General features: G+C 50.1%; 1 protein-coding gene, 1 long non-coding RNA gene and 1 pseudogene across 7 annotated transcripts in view; 2 read left to right on the top strand and 1 right to left on the bottom strand.

The window, feature by feature from the left end:
• The first annotated feature begins 17 nt into the window (after positions 1-17).
• Positions 18-27,407, top strand: LOC105706937 (uncharacterized). The gene is made up of 3 exons (XR_001104967.2): positions 18-189; positions 479-23,760; positions 24,411-27,407. It is a non-coding gene; the product is annotated as an uncharacterized LOC105706937 (long non-coding RNA).
• On the top strand, positions 722-863 carry LOC135276459 (U1 spliceosomal RNA; annotated as a pseudogene).
• The window catches only part of PCNT (pericentrin), a 127,812-nt gene continuing 116,646 nt past the window's right edge, over positions 16,830-27,995 (bottom strand). For all 6 annotated transcript variants that reach the window (XM_064380279.1, XM_064380283.1, XM_064380282.1 and 3 more), the window contains 9 exons: positions 27,052-27,296; positions 25,857-25,959; positions 24,664-24,837; positions 22,546-22,665; positions 21,686-21,915; positions 20,197-20,273; positions 18,725-18,866; positions 17,846-17,973; positions 16,830-17,388 (listed from right to left, as the gene is read on the bottom strand). In XM_064380279.1, coding sequence (XP_064236349.1) covers positions 17,345-17,388; positions 17,846-17,973; positions 18,725-18,866; positions 20,197-20,273; positions 21,686-21,915; positions 22,546-22,665; positions 24,664-24,837; positions 25,857-25,959; positions 27,052-27,296 — 1,263 coding nt within the window. In that variant the 3' untranslated portion in view covers positions 16,830-17,344. The remainder of the gene's footprint in view (positions 17,389-17,845; positions 17,974-18,724; positions 18,867-20,196; positions 20,274-21,685; positions 21,916-22,545; positions 22,666-24,663; positions 24,838-25,856; positions 25,960-27,051; positions 27,297-27,995) is intronic.

The raw sequence follows: 27,995 nt of genomic DNA, 5'->3' as shown, positions 1-27,995 counted from the left end.
TGGCGCGTCCGCGTTGACCGCCGCCTTCACTTTCGGGCCGTGCTGACCGCGAACGCTACGCTGGCCGTGGTGGCGCGAGGCACCTTCCTCGGACCTTTACGGGTGTTCACGCCTTTGCTTTAACATACAGCCCTAGAAGGACACGCGGTTGGCCCCGAAGGAGCCCCAGCAGCCATCTCGGGCCGCGAGGTGACCTTGGAAGGCGGGAGGACGGACGAGGGGGAGGCTGGGGCCCGGCGGAGCTGGACTGAGAGGGCCCGGCCTGCGCCCCGAGCGCGTGGCGGCGTGTCTGATGGCGCGAGGGTGGCCGTGGCGGGCCTGAGCGGCGCGCCCGCGTGTTGGTGAGGCGGGACTGTCACGGTTCGGCGAACCCCAGCAGTCCTTGCTCCGGAGGTCCCCACCAGGCCGGCCGGAGCGTGGCGGGACCTACACGCCCTTCTGCCCCCGCCCACGAGCTTCCGTCCCCTTCGTTTCACAGGTGCTGCTGCCACGTGAACGTTCTCATACCCAGACTCAGCCGCAGCGTCTGCTTCCGGAGAAGCCGCTCTGCAGCAGTTAACGCTGCGAGAAGGTGGGATTCGAGGCCGCGTGACTCACCAGTGGTGAAGCAGGGGGTGAACTAGTGAAACGCAATACCCGCGTGGGTGGAGTATCAGACGGTTCACACACGGTGAACGGAGTTGCTTAGTGCCACCGAGTCTCTTAGGAATGGTGCACAGCCATACACTACCTGGCCGGGGAGATACCATGATCACGAAGGTGGTTTTCCAGGGCGAGGCTCATCCATTGCACTCCGGATGTGCTGACCCCTGCCGAGTTCCCCAAACGTGGGAAGTGGGGGAGTGCGTTCACACTCTCCCCAGCCGAAGGCAAGCAGCAAGCAGTTGAAAGCCAGTGAGTCTGTCCCGTTGCATGCAGAGAAGCTTCACTTACTGCAGCAGGACAAAGACAAGAACCAGGCCCAGGAATTAACATCCCTGTTTGACTGAACTCCAAAAATAGCAAAACGCCCAAACAAAGCAATACTCTTCCACTAAGTTTGGAGCCCTGCTAATAAAAGATGAGGCGGGGCCCAGTGGCTCACAGCTGTAATCCCAGCACTTTGGGAGGCAGAGGTGGGAGGATTGCTTGAGTCCAGGAGTTCAAGGCGCGCTTGGGCAACATGCAAAACCCCGTCTCTACTGAAAACACAAAAAATTAGCCAGGCATGGTGGTGGCCATGGCTGTGGTCCCAGCTCCTCAGGAGGCTAAGGTGGGTGGATCACCTGAGCTCTGGAAGTCAGGGCTGTAGTGAGCTGTGATGTCACCATTGCACTCCAGCCTGGGCAACAGGAGTGAGACCCTATCTTTAAAAAAGAAACAGCAACAAACCCATCATATGTAGGTTGGAGATACCGGGGTAGAGGCCTTCAAAGGTTTTGACTCCCCAAACTGCCTTAAACCTTTTTTATTTTTTGGAGACAGTGTCTTTGTTGTCCAGGCTGGAGTGCAGTTGCTGAATCATGGCTCATTGCAGCCTCAACTTCTGGGCTCAAATCATCCTCCCACCTTAGCCTCCTAAGTAACTGGGACTACATGCATATGTCACCATGCCTGGCTAAATTTTTTATTATTTGTAGAGGCAGGGTCTTGCTTTGTTGCCCAGGCTTGTCTCAAACTCCTAGGCTCAAGTGAGCCATCCCGCCTGGCCTGCCTTGAACCTGAAGCCTACCGGGGTGGCTCACCTCTCCTATTAACCTAGCACTCCTCCTTCCTCCCCCCACATACTGCATACTAGATGGATAATTATGGTGGTTTCTTTTGCATTATTCAGCTGGAAACAATGAGATAGAAAAGAGACTTGCTCCCTCCCCCCTCAAAAGAACTGTGTTATTAGTTTGCTAGGGCTTCAGTAACAAATTGGGCAGACATTTATTGTCTCAGAGTTCTGGAGGGTGGAAGTCTTGAGATGAAGGTGTTCACAGGATTGGTTTCTTCTGGGGCTGGGAGGGAGAATCTGTCTCATGCCTCTCTCCTAGCTTCTGGTGGTTTGCTGGCAGTCTTTGGTGTTCCTTGGCTTACAGAGGCATTGCCCCAGTTCTGCCTTTATATATACATGTTGATCTTGTGTGCGTGTCTGTGCAAATGAAGGCATAAATAACATTGACAAAGGTCATTAGCCGTGGGCCTCTCTTTTTTTTTTTAAGACAGAGTTTTGCTCTTGTTGTCCAGGCTGGAGTGCAATGTGTATTTTTAGTAGAGATGGGGTTTCTCTGTGTTGGTCAGGCTGATCACAAACTCCTCAACCTCAGGTGATCCACCTGCCTTGGCATCCCAAAGTGCTGGGATTACAGGCGTGAGCCACCGTGCCTGGCCATGGGGCTCTTTTTATAAGGACAGCAGTCTTACTGGATTAGGGCCCACCATAATGAGCACATCTTAACTAGTCTATGAAGACACATTTCCAAATAATGTCACATTCACAGGTACGGGGGTGGTTAGGGCTTCAGCATCTTTTGAGGGGGACACACTTCAGCCCATAACAAGCTGTAACACCCAGCCAACATGCCCTGACGGGAGCTGGGAAAGTTTGGGGCTGGATTATGAGGGTGCTCAATGAAGGGAGCTGGTATGTAAACTTGCATAGATGTATTTATTGAAATACAAGATTTAACACCTTGGCCAAGACTGGGTGCAGACTTGCTTCAAGGTTGGCTCCTAGAATGGTGGTATATCTATTGCTACATGACAAATCACTCCACACTCAGTGGCTTAAAACAAGAATCATTTATTATCTCTGGTTACTGTGGGTCAGACCCAGTGTGGATTGGTTGTGTCTGTTGCACAGTGTCTGAGGCCTCAGCTAGAGCAGCTCAGAGGCTGGAGGCTGGAATGCTGTGATTTCATCCACTCGAATGTCTGACAGCTGATGCTGGAGATTGGCTGCAGCCTAGATTGGGCACACTCCTGCATGCCACTCCCTGTGGCTGTGGCTTCCTCACAATACAGTGGCTGATTCCAAGAGCAATCTAAGGACAAAGGAAAGCTGTATCTTTTGTGAACCAGCCTCAGAAGTTACATACCATCACTTCTGCTACTTCCTATTTGTTAGAAATGAAGTCACTAAATCGCCCATATTCAAGGGTAGAGGAATTAGGCTTCACCTTCTAAAGGGAAGAATACAAAAAAATTTGCCGATGTGTTTTTAAAACACCATACTTGGAAAAGGCCATGGGCCATGGTAAGCAAAACTGAAATGGCAAAATTGCTGTGGCAGACAGTGGTGAAAGGGAATAAAAGGTTCAGGGGCATAGGCATGCTGAAATTTATATACTCCATGCATCTGGAAGCCCCTCCAGATGATGTTCCACAGGAAGATGTAAATAACACACTATTTACAAAGGTCATTGAACATAGGGTGATGAAAGGGGCACTGATGTCACTAAAATACTCAGTGATGGCTCATCTCTGTAGGCAAGAATGACAATAGAAAGGCTGTTCCAGAATTCGGCTGGTGATAACGATGATGATGGGATCCTAAAACAAAAGAGGCCATTCTGGGACATAATGGGGACAACAACAAAAACCAAGAAGCCAAAGGTAACACTTAACTGACAAGTCAGAGGATTGCAATTATAGTAGTCAGCAGGGTCTGAGCAGCAGCCAAGGGGGCCTCGCTTGCATGATTATAGAACTGGTTAATAAACATGGCATCCCTGGAGGCAAAATAGATAGGCAGCTAGGAAGGGTACTATACAGCTGGAAAAAAGAAAAAATGGACTGTAACCTGTGCCTGTAATCTCAGCATTTTGGGAAGCTGAGGTGAAGGGATCACTTGAGCCCAGGAATTCAAGGTTACAGTGAGCTGTGCTTGCACCACTGCACTCCAGCCCGGGCAATACAGCAAGACTATCTCAAAAAATTAAATAATTAAATTAAAAACGAAGATGCTTATCCCAGTTTTAAAAAATGATTCCATGCCCAGTTTCTGGAACTGAGCCAGTTTTCAGAAATAGAAACATTACTGAAGAGGTGGCCAGATACCAAGAAGGACCTGTGCAGTACAAGTGTACACAGAAATGAACCCCCAGGTACTTTTCTAAAGGGTCTGATAGCCATTTCTTTTGATAACTACATCTTGGAGAAAAGTGATTTGCCAAATGTTTTGAAGACTTGTGGACACAGGGTCTCAATTGGCATCCAGACACACCTAGAGTATCATCCCCTTCTGTCAGAGTGGCTGCACATGGTGGCCAGGTAATTGATGGAGTCCTGCTCAAGGTCCAGTTTGCAGTAGACCCATACACCTAGTGGACTGACTTAGTGATCATTTTCTTAGACTTCGAGTGAATAATTCGCACTGACATACTTGGCAGTTAATGCTCATTCCAGGTCCCTGACTATACATAGAGATAACAAACTGTAAACGGCCAAACAAACCTGAAACTGCCCCATCCCCTAACAAGATCATAAAACAATGATCACATCCGAGAGCAAGAATGGCAGAGGTAAGTGCCACTTCTAAGCATCCAACTGATGCAAAGTGGTGGTTACCAGCACCCCTTCTTGGTTTTATCTGTTTTTAGACTGAGTACCGGTCAGACTCAACCTCTCATCTTTATTTCTTGTCTATCCCGTTTTCCAAAGGCTTGCCCTTCTTTTCCCGAAGGAGGGTTCTAACTATGTCCCTTGCTCTTTTGGAGGTGTCTCTCACTTCTCTTTCTTTTGCTTTGTTCTCTCCTGCCTCTAGGCCATATGAAACGATCACAGATCTTGCAGAGAGGAACCATTTACAAGGGAACTTAGGCATGCACACTCACACTTAACCTCTAGAATTTTGACCACCAAGGAAGTGCTTTGTCACCCTTTTGTGACGTTTCCTACCTTAGTCTGTGCACAGAGTTTGAAGCCTTTTTCCCTGCGTTGTTGAGAGACCTGGTTGATTTATTCCTAGCACCAGGTGGGTGCACCAGATGGAATACCTAACCATAAGGCACCAATGACCATGCAGCCAGAACTGCCCGTTATGTGTTAAACTACCAAGTCATAAAATCACTTAGGCCCAACAACAGTTCCTTTTAATATGGAAGTAGTGTATTCAAGATTGAGCATGAGAATGTACCGAGATTACCAAACGAGCTGCAGCGCACGGATGCACGTGACTTCCACTGCTGTTCTATCAGCCGCAGTGTCATTTCACACCTGTCACCATGTGGGGGCGCCCTTACAACCAGTTGCCGCGAGTAAAAATTGTGAGCATGGTGCATAAATGGGTTGGCTCAGTATGAGTTTAAAATTAAATAGCAGCTACATTACAGCCTCCTCAGGTGTGACCTTGAAAATGGTGATAAGGGCATATCCTCTCAATAGGCAGAATTTCAGGCAGAGCTAGTCATCCACCTTTTTGTGGAAGAAGTGGCCCAAGGTGAGAATATACATGGGATCATGGACAGCGCTAGATGGACTGGGTAACTGGCTAAGGGCCTGGAAAGAAAACAGTTGGAAGTTGGAGACGAGGAGGTTTGTGGTAGATTTATCTGGACAGATAGATTGGAATAGCCACAAAGTATGATGGTCTTTGTATACAACGTTAATGCCTACCAGAGGGCATCCATGAAAGCAGCATTGTGCACAAGTGGACAGCTGACTCAGCCAGCTGACAATGGACAGCATCTCTCATTGGCTACTGCAGTACGGGCATGATGGGCGCATGGGCAAAGCAGCCAAGGTGATGGAGCTGGAAGCTGTTCATGGGCCTAACAGCATGGGTTCTCTAACCAAAGCTGATCTAGCCAGCTTATTTAGCTGCCCCTGAGTATCTAACCTGCCAGCAAAAGAGACCAGTGGTAAACTCCCAGTGTGGGTCTTTTCATCAGGGAGCACAAACATCCAGGTTTATGGAGGTCATTAGACACAGTCCCCATTTCATAAGGAGCGTTTACTATGTTGGAACTCTCCCATCCCAGAAGGGCTGGTGGTTCATTTTTCACGAAAATAGACTCATATTCCAAATACGGGCTTGTCTTTCCTACTCTCAAGTGTCAGCCAGCAAAGCTTAAGGACTATTTGTTTCACTGACAGCCACATTAACATTTCAGACAGGATTCACTTTACAGCCAAGGAAGTATAGTGTCCATGGCCCTGCCTGGCAGAGCACCGGAACAGCATGCTGAAGGCACAGCTGAACTGTCGAGCAGGGGGAGGGAGGCAGTATGCTGTGAAGGTGGGGTGCCATTCTCTAGGATGTGTCACATTCAAGACCGTCCAATAGTACCTGGGTCTGGAAACCAAGGAGTGGAAACAGGAATGGCCCCACCTGCCATCACTCCCAGTGATACACTAGGGAATTTTGTGCTTCCTGTCCTCCAAAGTTGAGACTGCAGGGTTAGAAGTCCTGGTCCCCCAATGGGACACTCACTAGGGAACACACCAAGTGCTCCATTGGGCTGCAAACTGGATGTCACCTTGGCAGGTGGATCGCTTGAGCCCAGGAAGTTAAGACCAGCCTGGGCAACGATGCAAAACCTTGTCTCTACCAAAAAAAAAAAAAAAGCCAGTCACAGTGGCATGCACCTGTAGTCCCAGCTACTTGGGAGGCTGAGGGAGGAGGATCACTTGAACCAGGGAGATTCAGGCTGCAGTAAGCCGTGATCAAGCCACTGCCCTCTAGCCTGGGAGACAGAGACCCTGTCTCAATAATAATTTAAAAAACAAAAAAAACTATGGATATGTGAGAACTCTGGGGTCCTTGCAATAGAAGCCAGCAGGCCAACAGTGGAGTCACGGTCTTAGTAGTGGAGGAGGAAGTAGGGCGGCTGTTACGTTCATTACACAATGGAGAAGAACAGGTGTGAAACCCAGGTGGTTAACATGGGTGCATCTTGGTACTCCAGCCAAGTGACTAAGAAACTACAGTCCAACTTGTGACATGTAAAGAGAGGGTCTGCCTCTTAGTTCTCAAACCCTGCAGTCTGGCTGTGAGTGAGGGAGTGAGCATAATATATGTGCTACTGGTTTAAGGCATGCACCATAAAACATATCCTCAGACTTGTAAAATGTGATTTCCAAGCTGATGGAGACAACAGCCTTCATCTGGCCACTCCACCCTTCTATCAGGGCAGTTGCTTCTGGCTGATGAGGCCAGTGAATCCTGAGTGTGTGTGAGGTCATTTTCTGCACTGTGTTGCTTTAAGATATACCTGCTGCTTTTTTTTTTTTTTAATGAGATGGAATCTTGCACTGTCACCCAGGCTGGAGTGCAGTGGCGCAATCTCAGCTCATTGCAATCTCTGCCTCCTGGGTTCAAGCTATTCTCCTGCCGCAGCCTCCCGAGTAGCTGGGACTACAGGCGTGTGCCACCAAACCCAGCTTTTTTTTTGTATTTTTAGTAGAGATGAGGTTTCACCATGTTGGCCAGGATGATCTCGACCTCGTGATCTGCCCGCCTTGATGTCCCAAAGTGCTGGGATTATAGGCGTGAGCCACCGTGCCTGGCCTTTTTTGTTTTTTCAATTTGAGATGGAGTCTCACTCTGTTGCCCAGGCTGGAGTGCAGTGGTGCGATCTCAGCTCACTGCAACCTCCACTTCCCAGGTTCAAGTGATTCTCCTGCCTCAGCCTCCCAAGTAGCTGGGACTACAGGCATGTGCCACCATGCCTGGCTAATTTTTTGTATTTTTAGTAGAGACGGGGTCTCACCATGTTAGCCAAGATGGCCTTTATCTCCTGACCTCGTGATCTGCCTGCCTTGACCTCCCAAAGTACTGGGATTACAGGCGTGAGCCACTGTGCCCAGCCAAGATATACCTGCTTTTAAGAGCCAGTGTTGTGCAGAACTACAGCAATGGATAAAGCATGCGAGTCCAGTAATGGTGGCATTGGCAGATACACTGAGGAGAGGGAAGCTGATTTGTGCCTGGGGTTTGCGTCAATTCCTGGAGGACAGATCACTGCCTTTTCCACAATGGATGGAACCAGGTTGCCATGTGAAAGTCTCAGCACTGGCCTCTGCTGTTGGCAGTTCACTCACAAGTGGCAGAAGCCGGGAAAGTCTTGGTGAAGAGAAATGTATCTTGTTAAACCAGTGTTAAGCCTCCTTCCCTGCCACTGTTGCCACTTGTTATACGAGCTCACTCAGCATCACGTTGGCTAAAGAAAGAGGCTGACAGACATCCACGGGACAGGTCATTTTGTCCACCAAATTTCCTTTCTACAGTGGATGGCCTCTGGTGGGCATTTATGTGGAACTAATGCCTTCACTTTGCCTATTCTGGGAAGTCTATCTGCATACCTGTCCTCAAGACTTTGTTGTTTTATCTTGAGACAGGTTCTCAGCTCTGTCACCCAGACTGGAGTGGCATGATCATGGCTTACTGCAGCCTTAACCTTCTGGGCCCAAGCAATCCTGCCTCAGCCTCCTGAGTAGCTGAGATCACAGGGTCATGCCACCATGCCCAGCTAGTTTTTGTTCTTTACAGAGACAGGGTCTCACTATGCCCAGACTGGTCTTGAACTCCTGGGCGTAAGTGATCCTCCCACCTCAGCCTCCCAAAGGCATGAACACTAAGCCTGGCACTGGAGATTTCCTTGAAACCATCCTTTGCAATCTTTTTCTGTTATCAACCAGCTGCACAGTCAGTAACCCACTGCACAGGAATGCTCGTAGATGAGTAAATTCAGACGCCTCTTTCCATATAAGATGGACCACCAGCTATACCCTCCCAAGTTTTGCCAACTGGAAATCTTCCAAATTCCAATCCTAAACTAGGTTGTAGGGTAGCAACTTTTTTTTTTTTTTTTTGACAGAGTCTCACTCCGTTGCCAGGCTAGAGTGTAGTAGCACGATCTTGGCTCACTGAAACCTCCACCTCCTGGATTCAAGCAGTTCCCCTGCCTCACCCTCCCAAGTAGCTGGGACTACAGGCACACACCACTACACCTAATTTTTTGTATTTTAGTGGAGACAGGGTTTCACCATGTTGACCAGGATGGTCTCGATCTCCTGATCTCGTAATCTACCTACTTTGGCCTCCCAAAGTGCTGGGATTACAGGCGTGAGCCACTAGTGTAGCAGCTGTTTATGGTTCATGCCACCATACCATATGGATCCAATGGTAAAACAAACCTGCATTTTTTCCTCTTCTGTCAGCTGTTCATAGGGAGTGTACCGTGAAACCAAAGATGTGGACTAAAGGAAAATGTGAAGTAGAAAAGGTGGCATAAGCCGGGCACGGTGGCTCACGCCTGTAATCCCAGCACTTTGGGAGGCTGAGGTAGGCGGATTACAAGGTCGGGTTTGAGAGCAGTCTGACCAACATGGTGAAACCTGGTCTCTACTTAAAAATACAAAAAGTAGTCAGGCGTGGTGGTGCATGCCTGTAATCCCAGCTAGGAGGCTGAGGCAGGAGAATTGCTTGAACCCGGGAGGCGGAGGTTGTGTGAGCCAAGAGTGCGCCATTGCAGTCCAGCCTGGGCGACAGAGCGAGACTCCGTCTCAGAAAAAAGAAAGAAAAGGTGGCATCATGAGTTTGATCACTCACTTGGGTCACTCATGCCTTCTGAATCTGTTCAGCCATAGTTTTGTGTCTGCTATCTCCAGTTTCAGTGGAAAGCTGCTGTTGACGTCCAGTTTTATGATTCGTTGTATAGGCTCTCTCCTCCTATAGTATGCCTCGTACTTCTGTGGGCTGCGTCGGGATCGGAGCTTTGGTATGGGCCTACGAGCAATGAAGGTGGTATTGTTGGGTTTTGAGAATCAGCATCTCTGTGAGGCACTGTGTTTGTTCTCACACTGCTATAAAGAAATGCCTGAGGCCAGGCATGGTGGCTCACGCCTGTAATCCCAGCACTTTGAGAGGCCAAAACGTGGCGGGGGGGTCACTTGAGGTCAGGAGTTCAAGACCAGTCTGACCAATATGGTGAAACCCCATCTCTACTACAAATGCAGAAATTAGCCAGGCATGGTGGCATGCACCTGTAGTCCCAGCTGCTCAGGAGGCTGAGACAGGAGAATTGCTTGAACCCGGGAGGCAGAGGTTGCAGTGAACCAAGATTGTGCCACTGCACTCCAGCCTGGGTGATAGAGCAAGACTCCGTCTCAAAAACAAAAAAGAAAGAAATGACTGAGACTGGATAATTGATAAAGAGGTTTATTTGGCTCACGGTTCTGCAGTCTGTACAGTAAGCATGGTAGCTTCTCTTTTGGGGAGGCCTCAGGAAACTTCCGATCATAGCAGAACACAAAGGGGGAGCAAGGCACTTCACGTGCCTGGAGTAGGAGGAAGAGAGAGAGGATGGAGGTGCCACACACCTGAACAGCCAGATCTCACGAGAACTCATTCACTGTCACAGCACCCAGGTGCTAAAGCATTCATGAGAAGCTGCCTCCATGATCCAGTCACCTCCCGCAAGGTCCCACCTCCAACACTGGGGATTACAGTTCAACACGAGATCAGGCAGAGACACATATCCAAAGCATATCCGGTGCCCATCCCAGGTGCCATCATTAAAAGCTTCCTATTCAGCCTCCCTTATCCCTTTTTTTCTCAATACCAATTAGCAAAGATGATCCGTTCAGTTTCAGCAGGTGCAGACAGCAGTACGTCTTCACTATCTGAGGCTCTTTGCTTAGACATAATATCATTTTGATTTTAGAGAGATCTATGTTAAAGAGATCATAGTAATCGGTTCTAGTAAGTACCCTAGATACCTTAGTAAGAAATGTGCTACACGGTAGGAGATAAATCCCATGAAAAGCTGGGCAGTTTGTATGGGGTTGAGTTGTCTGTGGGGGATCATGGTGTCTCCTCTAAAGTGAAAGGCTATCCCTTCCACTGCCTACCACTAAGAAAGGCACCAGGCTGGGCTTGTTTGGATTTTGGATTCGACACATGCCATTTTTGGGTGTGCTGCTCCAATCCATTATTGAAACCTAGAGGCTGTTAGTTTAGTTTGTTTGTTTTTTTTTTTTCAGTCTCGCTCTGTCGCCCAGGCTGGAGTGCAGTGGCGCGATCTCAGCTCACTGCAACCAACTCCTGGGTTCAAGCGATTCTCTTGCCTCAGCCTCCCGAGTAGCTGGGATTACAGGCACCTGCCTCCAAACCTGGCTAATTTTGTATCTTTAGTAGAGACCGGATTTCTCCATGTTGGACCAGGCTGGTCTCACCTGACTTCAGGTGATCCGCCGGCCTTGGCCTCCCAAAGTGCTGGGATTACAGGCATGAGCCACCACGCCTGGCCTGAGGCTGTTTGTTTTAAGCGGGATCTGGACAATAGAAGACCTGCAGCTTTGATGCAAGCTGTCCTCCTGCTCAGGATTTATGACCTCGAAGTTTCAATGATGCTTAAAGGGTCTTTGCAATTGAGGATGCGTGGGTGGTACTCCAGGATAAAGTTCCATTAGGACAGCCCCCCAGAGGATTTTGTTTTTGTTGAGACAGGGTCAGACTGTTGGAGTGCAGTCTCACAACAGCATCAACCTCTTGGGCTCAAGCGATCCTCCCACCTCAGTCCCCTGAGTAGAGACTACAGAGGTGCAGCACCATGCCCAGCCGGCTAATTTTTTTATTTTTGTAGAGACAAGGTCTTACTATGTTGTCCAGGCTGATCTCGAACTCCTGGGCTCAAGACCCCCAGGGTTTTGAAGTAAAGCTTTGCTTTTGGCTAGCAACTCATTCGCCTTTTGAAAACCAACATCTGAGGCTGGGCACGGTGGCTCATACCTGTAATCACAGCACTTTGGGAGGCCAAAGTGGGTGGATCATGAGGTAAGGATTTCAAGACCAGCCTGCCAAGATGGCGAAACCTTGTCTCTACTAAATTAGCCAGGTGTGGTGGCAGGTGCCTGTAATCCCAGCTACACAAGAGGCTGAGGCAGGAGAATCGCTTGAACCTAGACAGCAGAGGTTGCAGTGAGCTGAGATCGTGCCACTCCAGCCTGGGCTACAGAACAAGACTCCCATCTCAAGAAAAAAAAAAAAAAGAAGCAACATCTGACTTGTTCCTGGGCCGTGGCAGAGAACAGACACCTGCGTCTGGGATATGCTGTTTGAATGTGCGCCCCAAATTTCATGTTTTGGAAACTCCATCTCCCCAGGTGGTAGTATAGAAGTATTGAAAGGTGGGGCCAGCTGGGTGCAGTGGCTCAAACCTGTAACCCCTGCACTGAGACTCCATTTAAAAAACAAAAACAAAAAAAAAAAAGGTGGGGCCTTTAGGAGGTGATTGGATTGGCTGGATGCAGTGGCTCACCACTCTAATCCCAGCACTTTGGGAGGCTGAGGCAGGTGGATCAAAAGGTCGGGAGATCGAGACCATTGTGACTAACACGGTGAAACCCTGTCTCTACTAAAAATATGAAAAATTAGCCAGGTGTGATGGTGTGCGCCTGTAATCTCAGCTACTTGGGAGGCTGAGGCAGGAGAATCGCTTGAACCCGGGAGGCGGAGGTTGCAGTGAATGGAGATCGCACCACTCTGCACTCCAGCCTGGGCGACAGTGAGACTCGCCCTCAAAAAGAGAAAGAAGTGACTGGATCATGAGTGGATTAATGAGTTATCGTGGTAGTGGGGCGGGTGACTTTATAGGAAGACACCTGGGCTAACATGCAGTGCCCTTCCCATGTGATGCCACCTGGGACTCTGCAGTTCCCACCTGCACAAAGGCTTTCATCAGTGTGTCCCTTGACCTTGGACTTTTTTTTTTTTGAGACAAAAGAGTCTCACTCTGTCACCCAGCCTGGAGTGCAGTGGCGTAATCTCAGCTCACTGCAACCTCCACCTCCCAGGTTCAAGCCATTCTCCTGCGTTAGCCTCCCAAGTAGTTGGGACTACAGGTGTGCGCCACCATGCCCAGCTAATTTTTGTATTTTTAGTAGAGACAGGATTTCACCATGTTGCCCAGGCTGGTCTCGAACTCCTGAGCTCAAGTGATCCACCCACCTTGGCCTCCCAAAGTGTTGGGATTATGGGTATGAGCCACTGCACCTGGCCAACCTTGGACTTCTAAGCCTCCCTAACTGTAAGAAATAAATTCATTTTCTTTATAAATTACCTAGTTTCAGGTATTCTGTTGTAACCAACAGAAAATGGACTAAAATATGATATACCTATTAATGCGCAACTCACACTGCCCATCACTGCTGTCTGATCACCAAGCCACCAGCTGTAGTAACCTATCATCCCCTGGAGGTGCTGCGTGTGTGTGGTGTAATAAACGTGGCTCCTGGCAGAGCCCCTAAAATCCTTGGAATTTCCTGCGGGGCCCCTTCCGGATGGGGGCTGGACACCAGAGGACCCAACCACATGACTGGAGGGTTCGGATTTCCAGCCCCACCCTCAAACCTCTGGAGAGGGGAGGGGGCAGAAGGTTAGGTTCAGTCGTGTGATAATGATACAATCCATCGTAACTATGTAACGAGGCTCAGGGAGGACAGCACACCTGCAGTGGTCACAGGAGCTCTGGGCCCCACACCTGTCTTCCTCACCTCTTCCATTTGGCTGTTCCTGAGTTGCACCCTGTATAATAAACTGGTAATCCCAAGAATAGCACTTTGAGTCATTCTAGCAAATTATTAAACCTATGGGGTTGGGGGTGAAAACCTCCTGAACTTTTAATTGGCTGTGCAGAACTGCAGGTAGCCTGGGAACACCACTTTGGCTGATGTCTTAAGTGCAGACTGAGTCCTTAGCCTATAAGGTCTGTGCTAACTCCAGGCAGTATCAGAATCGAAGGACTTTAGGCCAGGCACTGTGGGTCATGCCTGTAATCCCAGCACTTTGGAAGGCCAAGGTAGGAGGATCACTGAACCCAGGAGTTTGAAACCAGCTTGGGTAACAGGGAGACCCCCATCTCTACAAAAATAAATACACTAATAATTAAATTAATAAATGAAGAATTGAAGGACTTTGTCCTTAACTTGTGGGATCTGTGTCTGACTCTAGGTAGTGTCAGAATGGAAGTGTAGGACAGGCAGCTGGTGTTTGAGAATGGTGTCGGCAGAGCAGATGAGACTCCAGGGGGCGGCATGGAGGCAGCTCAGGCTCCACGTGCTCCTCCCGCTCTGTGGTCCTGCATCTGTCTGTTCCTATTCTGCACAGGAATTTGCTTTTTCTGCCCAAAACTCATTTGCAGACTTCCCAAATTCCTAATTCATCATCCCTTCTGACCAGAGAACTTCCGACAGCAAGTGTGACTCTAAGTGCATGGTTGTGCGATGCCCTCATCTTACCCCAAACTCCTGTCACTCAGAAGCAGCTTGCTGAGTGGACGGTGCAAAGGCCCCCTGAAGGCTCAATGATGATGCCAGACTGAAGACAACACCCTGTCAGTACGGAGTGCTACGATACAGGGTGTGGCACAGGCTTCGAGGGAACACTAGGTAGTGCCACTTCTCCCACAGACAGCATCTGCTGGCTCGGAAGCATAAGGGCTGCTGATTGATTGATAGGAATGGCACCAAATAACCCCAGGAGGAATTTTTGCTTCTCCTAACTGAATTCTGTTGTCCCAAGGGAGGGCTGCTTCTACCGTATGACAGTGGTGCCTTTGAACTAGCAGTTGAGACTGCTGCCTGGGCCAGTGCGCAGGGACGGGGTTACTGTACTAGCTGGTGCTACTGACGCCGACTATTGTGGGAAACTGAGTGGCTCATTCAGTCACGACGGAAACAGGAACATCTCTATCTGCAATCTAGTGTGTCTTCACTGGCACCTTTCGGTACTGAGGACTTTCAGGTTCAGTCATGAAAGAAAGAAGAGTCTTCTAAAGGAAAGACCATTAAGGCCTCAGATCTTTCAGGAAGGAGGTTTCAGTCACCCCAAGGTGCTGACAGGACCGGAAAACAAGGACTAGGTGATGGATGAAGGTAGAGGAGTATCAACTAGAGGCTCACCACAAGTTGCAAAAACAAGAACTGTAGCATTTTAAACTTCAGGGAACACACTGATCACTTCCCCCTTCCTAATTTTATATGATGTTATTGATGCATTAACTTTATAAACTAGTTGGTAAGTCACCAAACCACAAAGGGCTGCCCAGTCATGAAGGAGAAGTCTGTATTACCTGAGGCGCCTGGACCACAGAGAGATGCCCCATGGGCCCTGGGGCAAGGGCTGGAATATCTTCTTTCACAGGAGTATTTGCCTCTCATCAGGCAGGTGCGTGAAATTACTTTTTTTTTTTTTTTTTGAGACGGAGTCTTGCTCTGTCACCCGGGCTGGAGTGCAGTGGCGCAATCTTGGCTCACGGCAACCTTCACCTCCCAGGATCAAGCGATTCTCCTGCCTCAGCCTCCCGAGTAGCTGGGATTATAGGCGTGCACCACCACGCCTGGATAATTTTTGTATTTTTAGCAGAGATGGGGTTTCATCATGTTGGTCAGGCTGGTCGTGAACTCCTGACCGCCTCTGCCTCCGCCTGCCAAAGTGCTGGGATTACAGGTGTGAACCACCGCACCCAGCCTACCCACTAAATTTAATATTTAAAGAAGATTTTGCCATGTTTACTCATATACATTCATGTGTTTTTTAAGGTTAAACAGCCTATCATATACAATTTCAAAGCAAACTGTATATGCAATATGGCTGTTTAACCTTAAATAATTCAGCATACAACACCTAAGGGCATCTCTCTCACAACCATCACATCTAAGAGAATTAACAGTCCTCCTAGAATCTATCCAGTACAGATTCAGATTTACCCAGTTACCCCCCAGAATCTCTTCAGTCGCTCCCTCCCAGGTCGGGTTTTGTGCGTTGCCTCTGGCGACAGCTCCTTGGCTACTTTAACCTGGAGCAGGCACCTCACATTCACCTTCCCACCGTCTCTGATTAAATGAGGGCGGTTAACTAGAATATCCCGTTTGTCTTTTTTCTCATGGTTTCATCTGATTTTGTTCCTCCTTCAATAAACTGTAAGTTAGGGCTGGGCGCAGTGCCTTAAGCCTGTATTCCCAGCACTTTGGGAGGCCAGGGCAGAGGAGGATCACTTGAAGCTAGGGGTTCAAGACCACCTGGGCGACAGAATGAGACCCCGTATCTACTTAAAAAAAAAATGAGTGTGGCAGTGTGTGCCTGTGGTCCCAGCTATTCGGGAGGCTGAGGCAGCAGGGCTGCTTGAGCCAGAAGCTTGAGACTAGGCTGGGAAACGAAGTGAAACCCTGCCTGTAAAAGAAATACAAAAATCAGTGCCAGGCGTGGTGGTATGTACCTTAGTCCCAACTACTCAGGAGGCTAAGCAGGAGGATCACTGGGGCTCCGGAGGTCAAGGCTGCAGTGAGTTGTGACCATGCCACTGCACTTCAGCCTGGGTGACAGAGCAAGACCCTGTCTCCAAAAATAAAAATTTTATACCCGTCAAGTATATTTTTGGGTAAAGGGTCCTTGGCTAGGTATTACTGTCTAGTCTAAGTGAGTATGAATGAAACATAAAAAAGCATGGCTGGCCGGGCACGTGGCTTATGCCTGTAATCCCAGCACTTCGGGAGGCTGAGGAGGATGGATCATTTGAGGTCAGGAGTTCGAAACCAGCCTGGTCAACATGGTGAAACTCTGTCTCTACTAAAAATAAAAACGTTAGCCAGGTGTGGTGGTGCGCGCCTGTAATCCCAGCTACTCGGGAGGCTGAGGCAGGAGAATTGCTTGAGCCTGGGAGGCGGAGGTTGCAGTGAGCAGAGATCGCATCACTGCACTCCAGCCTGGGCAACAGAGTGAGACTCCCTCTTAAAAAAATAAAAATAAATGAAAGCATGGCCATGAGAGGTGGATACGTAGTGGCAGCATCTTAAAAAAGTAAGAAACCAAGTGAGCGCAAACAGCAGGCGAGCGGCCATTCAAGAATGCTTTAAGTTCCATGTTAATTCCATGTCTGGCTTATGTCTTTTATTTTTTAGCCAGTGAGAAAAGCAAACTGGATAAAATGGAAAAAACAGTACAAGGGCTATTCACAAACAAAACAGTGATTACATTTTATTCCTTTTTGGGTTGTTTTGTTCTTATTTTTAAGTGAAGTTTCCATATGTACACTTTAAGAAAATAAACACGACAACAGGAAGCCATTCTCTGTGTGTCCATCCTGGAGGCAGAAAGGGTGGGTCTGCCGACAGCCACAGAGCGGCACGGCCAGGGTCGTGCGTTACCTCACGAAGGTCACGTGCCTGAAACACACGAAGGGTTCCACGGAAAATGCTCCGTCTGGCTGTGCAGCCATGCGTCCAGGTGAGGACATGTACTTAACTCAAGGCATCTGGGGGCTGGTGTCACGGCACGTGCAGAGTAGTGCCCATGCCATCCCATGAGCTTCTGTGGGAAAAGGGAAAAACATCTTTTCCTCAAACAGAACTGCCACAGGTAAGAGCCACAGGATTTTATTCACTGTTTAATCTTCTGGTGGCAGGATTTCTTTGAAATAGAATCTGCAAATAAATAAAAATGAGGCAGCAAATTTGTTACAAGGCTTCGCACATCTTTTGAAAAGAATTTCACAATTTTGAAACACTATCACTGAATGCATGTAAATTTTGGTAAAAATATGAATTATACAGTGGTTTAAAGTATGATATTTAAGAAACACTGAACAAATTAGATCCTAGTCAAAATATAATCTTTATGTTTGCTATCAATTTAAGAGAAAGGACAAAAAAGTCCAGACAGTGATTAAGTCAAACTGACCCCAGCACATGATGCTCAGCGCACTGGCTGATACTTTTGTGACATTCTTCACTTATAACCGATATTCGAACGCCGTGACACTGACTGTTCAGACCGAAACTCACAGCTACCACGCTGAACACTAGCCAGCTTTCAACGGGCCCTCCATGTCCAGGGTACAGTGACGATGCCCAATAGACACCCAGCGAGGACGTGCATTACCTGCTATCGCCCCGCCGAGCCTTTGCTGGATCACTTCTAAATGGTGAATATACTCTGTCAAGGAATGTTCTGGATCTTGAGAAGCGGTCAGAGATCTTTCTAATCTTGAATTTGGGGGTGGAGTGGCTCTTCAAACAAATTACCACCAAGGGAAGAAAAAAAAATTGTTGAGTTTGACAGACAGAGCCATGGTGAGTGAGTGCGGAAGAAAGGCGCCAGTCCTCCCAGCCAGCCCCGTGGGGATGGACGACTCCAGGCTGTTTCCTTCAGATGCTTTCTTATAAAAAGTGCTAGAGTGCTTTAAAAGCCACCTTCTGTGCAATGTTCCAGAGTAAAGACTATTGTATATGACTTTGCTCAATCTTCGATGATGTATCTGCTACCCAACCTGGATTATGCACCAGGTCCCACCTGCCTTTCCTGATCTTCCCAAACTGTTTCTTTGTCTGGGGTGATACCTGCCCTGCTCAGTCCTCACCTCAGCCGTCCTTCCTCCTAGCCTTCTCCCAGGCCCAGGGAGCACCAGGGGTTTCACTTTTCCCTCTCCACCCAGAGCTTCCAAGTATCTTCAGGGCAGGGAACGTGCCTTCTTCACCTGGGCACATCCCTCACAAAAGGGGCCCTCAGCCACCATAACCTCTGTCACTAAAGATCACAGCACTAGGCTCTGGGGGATCACAGCCTCCAGACAGAAAAGCCAGGCCCTCCTCTCCCAAAACATGAATGGACTTCTAGGCCCTCATGGATTCACGCCGGAGTTTCCTGCCTTGCTCTGGGCTGGGCCAAAGCCAGAACTTTCAAGATGTAGTTCCCTGAGAACCTATGTAGGCTGGAGGGAGAGCACTGGCAGGACAAAGACCTGAAGACATCACCACTGACCTTCCCCCACTGTGCGGGGAGGCTGCTGCTGCCAGTCCGTGGCTTCTGGCGGAGTCCCTGGCGTGGCCCAAGGGCACATCCCGGGTTGGGGGGGACTCTCGGGCTCTGGGTGGAGACTGCTGTGGCCGTCGTGCTCGGGGTCCTTTCCCAGAATTATTTCACAACAAAGGGATTAGGAAAAGAAATGAATGCGTTTTAGTAAAGACCCATCTATCAAAATTTTAAATACATAAACTATTAAGAGTCTGTATGGCAATTCTGAGACATTTTTTAAAGTATCCAGGTTACAATATTATCTTATTAAAAGCTTGGAAGAAACCTGAGCTTTGATTATCTGCATCCACAGGGGCAGCCCATCTCTAGGGGAGTGCCGGGGGTCTCAGGTAAGACCTGCGTGGGGGTCCTGTCAGTTCTGAGAGCTGGCTGAGGAGGAAGGGGGGGAAGGAACCCTGGAGACCACCAGGTGTGACTCAGAGGGGCAAACTTTCCGGATGACCAGAAGGCTGAATCAAAGCATGTTAATTTCAAGAAGCAACTATTAAAATGTGGAAGTCCAAAGTGATTATAGCTGCCAGGCACAGTGCTCAGGCCTACAGTCCCAGGTACTCAGGAGGATGAGGAGGGAGGATGCTTGAGCCCAGGAGTTCAAGGCTGCAGTGAATTGTGACTGTTCCATTGCACTTGAGCCTGGGTGACAGAGCAAGCCCGTCTCTAGACAACAACAACTTGGAGAGGCACTTCCAGGAATGCCCAGTCATGGTGGCAGTCGGCAGCGGCTCAGGCAGCCCAAGCCCCGCAGGCCCTGGGAGCTGCACGCCCACCCTGCGTTCTCTGCACACAACACCTGCCACTCTGGGACAAGAGCCCCTGGAAAGGCCCTGCTTTGGGGCTGGCTCCTTCGGCGCTAGTGCAGCCGGCTCTGCTCTCTGCTGTGGGGGGCGACAGCATGGCAGAGAACTCCCGAGACCAAGAAGTGAGTGAGTCGGAAATAAGCATGATGCTCTACAAGGAAAGAGGCGTGGCGGGAAGTGAGTTTCAGCTGCTCCGGGGAATAAAGGCCATTTCGCTAACCACTATCAAAGAATCGACATACTGAGCATCTCAGGGATTCCCACGCCGCACGTCGCCGTGAACCATGTTCACAGTGAACGCAAGCCTTGACCTCCCTGCACTGGGCACACCCTGCCTCTGGACCACGGCCTGACGGAATTCATGGATTCTCTTATGGTGCTTATTACATCCCCAGGAACACTGAAAAATGACCCAAAAGTTAATGAAAACGCTACAAGGAGTAGGAAGCAAGGTCTGTGGTCCGGCTGTTACTGGGGCAGGAGCCTCACCTGGCCGAGGGGTTAATGGGGCGGGAGCCTCACCTGGCCAAGGGGTTAATGGGGCGGGAGCCTCACCTGGCCTAGGGGTTAATGGGGAGGTAGCCTCACCTGGCCAAGGGGTTAATGGGGCGGGAGCCTCACCTGGCCGAGGGGCTCTGCCTTGTGCCACGGCTCCTTTCCGATCTACTTCTTGCCATTTCTTAACCAAAAAACGCAATCTACAAAAAAAGCAGACAAGACACACTTAAAAGTACAGCAGAACAGGAAGGGAAAGAGCCACGAAAACCCCACTGTGACCACACGCAGCGTGGGCCCTCACTGCCCACCAGGACCAGGACGCCGAGGTCAGCCAGTCTGTTCACTAGGGCCTGGCTGCCTGGTGCACGCATCCAAAGTGCTGGTGGGGCTGCCGGCGATAGAGACCTTCCCACGCACGACCACCTGACAAAGCCTCACGACGGCCTCACCGTGGACCATCCGGCTCCCCCTCCCCCAGACACCCGCCACGGCCCAGCCCAGGACGACTCCAGTTCACAGCCGGCCACACTGGTGACTGGGAAACACGCCGCTCCCGCCTGGTGCCCAGGACCCTCCCGTCTTCCTGTCACAGATGCCACTGGACAAGCTCAAAACACGGAGACCCTAGCCTTCGCAGGAGCCTGTCAGATGGCAAGCACGCAGGGTGTGGGTGACGGGGGCATGCAGGTCGGGGTCCAGGGCCCCAGACACCCCTGCCAGGATGGCCTTCGGGACAAGCCTCGTGTCTGTGGCTTCCCTCCTCTGAGGCACGGCAGACACTGCTGATTCCTCCACGAGACCCATCAAGGCCCCTTGGTGGCAGCTACCCTAGGCAGTGCTCTCACAGGGACACACGGACTGCCCCTGTCTGGGACATTGCTGCCTTCGAATGCTCTCCCCTTCTCAACAGGAAGACCCTGGAGGTAGGGTCTGGGTCTGCTGACCTTCCCCATCTAGTGCCTAAAATGGTTCCTCATGCAGGGCGTTCGCCCCACAAACACAGGATGGACAGTGCAGGCCTACAGTCAGGAGAGCTCAGAGACAAGGAGACACTGCCCTGGGGCCAGAGAGGCTGAGGGCACGGCACCCCAGGAGGCCTTGCCTGCACCCGACTCTGCCCGGCCCGCAGCCCCGATGACCAAACTGGCTCACGGCCTGGTCTCTGAGAGCGGCAGGCCTCCTGGCTGCTCTCTGCTGCATCTGCCCCTCCAGACAGGCCCACGCACGGCCTTGGCAAACACCTCTGTGGGCATCGGGAGCAGGCACAGCTGCACAACGTTCAGGGGGAAAACACTGTTAGAAATCCAGCACGTTCTAAAACTAGGAAATGAAAAAAAAAATTTGTGGCACGAAACCCATTAAAAGGCAAGATGTTCCTCTGCAATACAAAGGTGTCCTTAAACCTGTAGTTTCAGAAGGTGGCAGCTTCATACAACACGACTTCCTGAAGACAAGTTCATCATCTCTATTTTAAGGTTTCAAATGCCATTCATCTTAAAAAATAGAATATATTACAGAGTTTCATGAAATAAAATCACCTGAAAGCATGCAGCGTGCTGCCCGTTCACAGAGACAGACACAGAACGTGCCGACTGAATGTGGCGGCACTGACCTTAATATGGCGATGACCACCCTGACAGCCGTGCGGAACTTGGTGACGGGACGAGACGTGATCCTCTGCTCTGCTTTGGAAGGAAATACCCCCAAATGGGCAATCATGGAGAGTGTTTCTTGTTCAGAATCCTGGAATCCGCCAATCAACAGCAAAAGATACTTCTTTTGATAAATCAGAGCTTTTCTAAAGCTCTCTGCTCTCAAATAATGTAAGTATAATTTTTCCATCTAAAAAAAAACAGAATTTTATCATAGGAAACAAAGACTATCTTACTGACAAAAGCACATTTACACCACTGCTCTTGACCAAGAACCATATTGTTTCTTCTCAGCAATCATCACAGAGGCCATCGTCCTTGCAACTGTATCTGTGGCCAGAAACTACCTGCTGTTCAAAGATCAATCTGTATTAGTCAGACAAGACGCATCATCAGATGAGCCCCTATGAAGGCTCCTTGAATTTAGCCACTTAGGTAAGGTCCGAATTGGGCACGGGGGTAGATGTCAGTCACGGGGTGGGGGCTGTGCCATCAGGAGACTGCCGAGGAGCTTCGGCCAAATCCCGGCACGTCCTGGGCCAGGGCTCCTGCAGGCTGCAGAGGCTGTCGTTTGCTGGCTTCGTCAAAGCTGTCCATGTTCCCACGCTTAACTCACAAGCACAGAAAACTCAGTATTTGTACACAATTAAACCAAGATGCAAGCCATAGGTTATTCTGTCCAACTTCCTTTCCTTTCAGCGATTTGACTGCTATACCTGGTAGACGAGAACCTTGTGGTCACGAGAGTGCTTTGCCTGCAATTTATAAACCCAGGACTTTAAAAAGCATCAAAGTTCTATACTCACGACACTGTCCCTACCTTGACGTTGCTGGTGCTAGCTTCCCCGCTGGCAGCCGGTGGAAGCCGGCCGGGGTCTGGGCGCCTCAGGGAACTCTCTGGAACCATTTCATCTGGCTTCCAAGCAGACCTGTCCGGCCTCTGTAAGGAAGCACAGCCAGCACTGTCTACAGAGCTGCTCGTCAGCAAGAGCAGGTTAGGAGATTCGCGTTCCCACCCCACGCGCGGGAGAAGGCCGTGTGCGGGGAGACCAGACTGCCCACACCAGGCCTGGCCTCTCCTCATCCTCAGCCCCTCCACAGCAGGGTCTAGCTTATACCGTGCCGTGATCAGTCAGGGAATTAACATGGGGTAATTACGACATGCCACTTGCTGAAGTGTGACTACGTTTTAGTAGACAACAGAAAACCAATTATTTGTAAAATCACTCCAGATTCAAAGCTTGAAGCCTTAAACACTCATTTTCTCTGGTCCTAGAAATGCCAATCACTGGAAACTGCAAATGCAGTCAGCTCTCTACATCCGTGGATTCAGCCAACGGCGGGTGAAAAATACTCAGAAAAAAATGCGTCTGTATCAAACGTGCACTTCTTTTCTTGCCCTGCACCCTGAACAACACAGGATCATAACTATTTCCATAGCGTTTCCACCGAATGAGGTGTTGCGCGTGATCTCGGAATGACTGAACAGTGTACGGCAGGACGTGCGTAGGCTGCCTGCTAACACCGCTTCAGGTCAGGGGCCGAGGCAGGAGGATCCCTGAGCGTGGGAGGTCAAGGCTGCAGTGAGCTGTGATTGCTCCACACTCCAGCCTGGGAGACAGAGCAAGGCCCTTCTTAGGAAAAAACCCAGAATTGAAAGAAACCAGTGTAAGAGGTCCCAAGCCATCTGGTTCCACTTACACAACTTTTTGGGAAAGAGCCACGGCCTGTGGCAGGCAGGGTGGCTGCTGCTCTTTTGCAGGGGCCGTCGCTATGTGATCTAAGAGTGGTGGTTACTTATGAAGGTTACGGGGGTGTGTGTGTGTGTGTATGTGTGTGTAAACTTGTATGACATAACACAAGAAAAGGGCAAATTTTACTGCATGTAAATTTAAAAATAACTTTTAAAAAGTTATAAAAAATGAAGCAAATCACAAACAAAACAACCTAAATACAAAAGAATAAAAAATAAATCAGGCATTCCAGAAGACAACTCTACCTAACTATACCATTAAGAAAATTATAAGTCAGCTGGGCGTGATGGCTCATGCCTGTAATCCCAGCACTTTGGGAGGCCGAGGCGAGTGGATCACTTGAGGTCAGGAGTTTGAGACCAGCCTGGCCAACATGGCAAAACCCTGTCTCTACTAAAAATATAAAAATTAGCTGGGCATGGTGGTAGGCACTTATAATCCCAGCTACTTAGAAGGCTGAGACAGGAGAACTGCTTGAACCTGGAAGGTGAAGGTTGCAGTGAGCTGAGATCACACCATTGTACTCTAGCCTGGGTGACAGAGTGACTGACACTGTCTCAAAAGAAAAAAAAAAAAAAGAAAATTATAAGTCACTTTAAATAAAACTCTAAATTCGAGCAGATTATTACATTCTCAGTCAAAATACCCTTTGGGTTTTTGTTTTTTTTTTTGAGACAGAGTTTTGCTCTTGTTGCCCAGGTTGGAATGCAATGGTGCGATCTCGGCTCACCACAGCCTCCGCCTCCAGAGTTCAAGTGATTCTCCTGCCTCAGCCTCCCAAGTAGCTGGGATTACAGGCGCCGCCACCACACCCAGCTAATTTTTGTATTTTTACTAAAGACAGGATTTCTCCATGTTGATCAGGCTGGTCTCAAACTCCCAACCTCAGGTGATCCACCCACCTCAGCTTCCCAAAGTGCTGGAATTACAGGCGTGAGCCACCAGGCCCAGCCCTAAAACACCCTTTAATGAACATGCACCAAACATCAAGTGGTGGTCAGGGACAGTGAAGCAGGAAGTCTGCTGAGATGGTCAAACATCCATAACACTCAGCAAGACTTCAAACAGAGGTGACGGAGCCCGCACCCCCTTCCCTGGAGGCAGCCCAGCCTCCTGTGGGGTGGAGCTGTGCTGGACCGGGGCAGTCGGGCTGGGGCAGGTGAGAGTTCAGCACAGATACCTACACTCGGGGTGCAGCCCTTCTGCAGGTGCTGCTTCAGCATCTTCTCAAGCTTTGCCACTGCCCTGCTCAGCTCCAGCTTCTCCCGGGTCACCGTGCTGAGGGCTTTGGTGAGGGAAACGTTGTCTTTCAGCAGGACGTCCACAAACTGGAGCTGCAGCTCTGCTGCCATTTTTTTCTTGGAGAAAAGAAAATAAATTTGTAAAAATTTGTTGCTAAAGGGCAGGTACATTATTTTTTTGTCAAGTTGCCTTTAGGAATTGTAATTAACGTGTCTGGGGTTCAATGCGAAGCTCGTGGAGCTGGCAGAAAACTGTGAAAGTCATCAAATCACAGACTTTGCACAAAACTGGCTTCTATGAACGACGCAGGCCTGTCACAAAGCACAGACCATTTGGTTGTTCCAACAGCACCTTAATTAACAGGTGGCTGAATCGCTATTAGTTCATCCCAAGGGGGCAGATGTGAAGCCCCTCAAAACAGGCTTACTACTTCCACCACCAAAAGGACGTTCAGCCTACGGAGGGTGGGCACACTGAAGGCCACCAGTGCCCAACGCAGGCAGGATGCACCCCACCAACAACGACGCTGTGCAGCTCTCCGGCGGCTCACATGCACGGGCTCTATGGTAAAAGTCACAATTCCATAAATGCCACAGAACACGCATCAGGAAGTTCTAACAGCAGCCAGATTCCCAACTCCTCCAGAGGTGGCTTACAGTGAGCTCGGACTTTCCCAAGAGGACTTGAGTATTTGTGTGTAGCAAAGGCCATCAACACAAATACAAAGCCAGCAGGTCGGGCCAGGCAGAGGTGAGCATCAGCCCCCAGAGCCGGAGCAGAGCAGAACCACGGCCCCTCCAGACCAGCAGCTGCGGGATGTGCACGGGCCATGCACGGTGAGCAGCACATGAGGAGGGGGTCCACGCAGTCATGCAGCATTCCGTTGGCAGTAGGGCTCAGCCCCCGAAGACACACAAGTGACCCAGGACATGGAAGGCATCCGTCTCCACCTGGCCCACAGGATCGGCCCCCACCCACTCACCCAGATAGCAACCATAAAGTCAGAGAAGACATCAGAGAAAACAGTGAGGGAGGAAAAACAACCGAATGGCGTAAAAAAGAAACAACAAAGCTGCCGAGAGGGCCCCTCTGCGGGAGGCGCCAGGGCAGGGACCTGGGGGTGCTCACCCCTTACCTGGGAGGAGGTGGGCCTGCTCAACTCAGACTTCAGCTCCTCCAACGTGTGCAGTAAAGACGCCACTGCCTTCTCATTGGCTGATGTCCGATCATTAATTGTCCTGTAAAGATAAATGGGCACCTAAAGGTTCATGCACACCCCAAGTAACCATTATCCAAACCTACAGAAGAACTGTCTGCTCACGAGAGACACAGAGAAGACAGGTTTCTGAGGAGCCTGTGTGTGAATCAGCATCCAGCCATGAGGCACAGAGAGAAGCCCACAGGGGCAACAGGCCTGTGGGGAGACGCGTCACAGGGCTCAGAAACCTCCAGCACGGGAAGCCACTGCCTGCCATGCACTGCAGCTTTCTACCAGAATTAATGATTTAAACCACTGTCCTAAATGAAACTTGGCTTAGAAATCATGCTGCTTGGCCGGGCATGGTAGCTCACGCCTGTAATCCCAGCACTTTGGGAGGCTGAGGTGGGCGGATCATGAGGTCAGGAGTTTGAGACCCACCTTGCCAGCATAGTGAAACCCAGTCTCTACTGAAAATACAACAATCAGCTGGGTGTGGTGGTGGGCACCTGTAATCCCAGCTACTCAGGAGGCTGAGGCAGGAGAATCGCTTGAACGTGGGAGGCGGAGGTTGCAGCTGCAGAGAGCCCAGACTGCACTACTGCACTCCAGCCTGGGAGACAGAGCAAGACTCGGTCTCAGAATAAAAAAAAAAGAAATCATGCTGCTCTCTACGTTAAGTCCAAGTGTAGAAAGAACTGTATTCGCTGAGTTCATCAGCGTTACTCCTTCTGTCCATATGAAACATCACAATCATCATCCTGGTCGTGAGTGGCCTCGAGTGAACCAGACACTGGGCAGTGCCAGCCTGGTGGGCATAGGAGGCTCCAAACCCGACCCTCTGGGTGGTGAGCAACTTCACAAACCGTCAAGAAACCAACCCACCTCAAAGAAACATGGAGGCCCCATGTTAGGCGTATTCTGAATCACAGGATTTTTTCTCTAACGTTAGAATGTGGAAGTGGCACCCTGCCATTCCGGAATCCCTCAGGAGAGTCCTGGGAAGAGGACTAGAGCCTCAAGTGCAAAGGAGCAGGGGCTTCACACCAGACGTGCCCAGGCCCTCAGGAAGGCCCTCAGACAGGCGCGTGGCTGCAAGGGCCCAGCGCGCGCTGGGTGGTCGGGTGCATACCTGCCCGTGGCCTGGCTGGCGAAGCTGGTGAGGAGCCCCGCAGCACAGAGCAGCCGCTGCCTCATGGCCTCCAGCTCTCGCTGCTGTTCCTGGAGGTGGTCCACGTCCGAGCTGAGAGCCCTGCGGGCAGAATCTGGGTGGAGGCGGCCACCAGGTGCCTCATCCTTCGACTCCAGGTCTCTCACCATCTGCTGAAGCTGCCTGATCTTATGCAAGTCACGCTGACGCTGCAGTTCTAATTCCCGCTGTTGTTAACAGAAAAAGGAAAAGATGTTCTCGTGAGTGTCCACAAACAAAACTGCCGGCCGGGCACAGCGGCTCACGCCTGTAATCCCAGCACTTCGGGAGGCCGAGGCGGCCGAGGCGGCGGATCACCTGAGGTCAGGAGTTTGAGACCAGCCTGGCCAACATGGAGAAACCCGTCTCTACTAAAAATATAAAAATTAGCTGGGCATGGTGACACACGTCTGTAGTCCTAGCTACTCAGGAGGCTGAGGCAGGAGAATGGCTTGAACCCAGGAGGCGGAGGTTACAGTGAGCTGAGAACACACCACTGCACTCCAGCTGGGGCACAGAGTGAGACTCCAAAAAAACAACAACCAAAAAAACCTGCCAAGCCGGCCAGGCGCGGTGGCTCATGCCTATATAATCCCAGCACTTTGGGAGGCCGAAGTGGGCGGATCACGAGGTCAAGAGATCGAGACCATCCTGGCCAACATGGTGAAACCCCGTCTCTACTAAAAATACAAAAAAATTAGCCGGGCACGGTGGCACGCGCCTGTAGTCCCAGCTACTTGTGAGACTGAGGCGGAAGAATCGCTTGAACCCAGGAGGCGGAAGTTGCAGTGAGCCGACATTGTGCCACGGCACTCCAGCCTGGTGACAGAGCAAGACTCCATCTCAAAAAAAAAAACAAAACTGCCAAGCAAAAGACCAAAACACAC

This window comes from Aotus nancymaae, unplaced genomic scaffold (genome assembly GCF_030222135.1).
Source record: "Aotus nancymaae isolate 86718 unplaced genomic scaffold, 86718_ANA_hifiasm-v0.15.2.pri h1tg000022l_1, whole genome shotgun sequence".
In the NCBI taxonomy this organism is placed as follows: Eukaryota; Metazoa; Chordata; class Mammalia; order Primates; family Aotidae; genus Aotus; species Aotus nancymaae.
The sequence above is the reverse complement of the archived record's forward strand: the minus strand, read 5'-3'. Positions and strand labels throughout refer to the sequence as shown.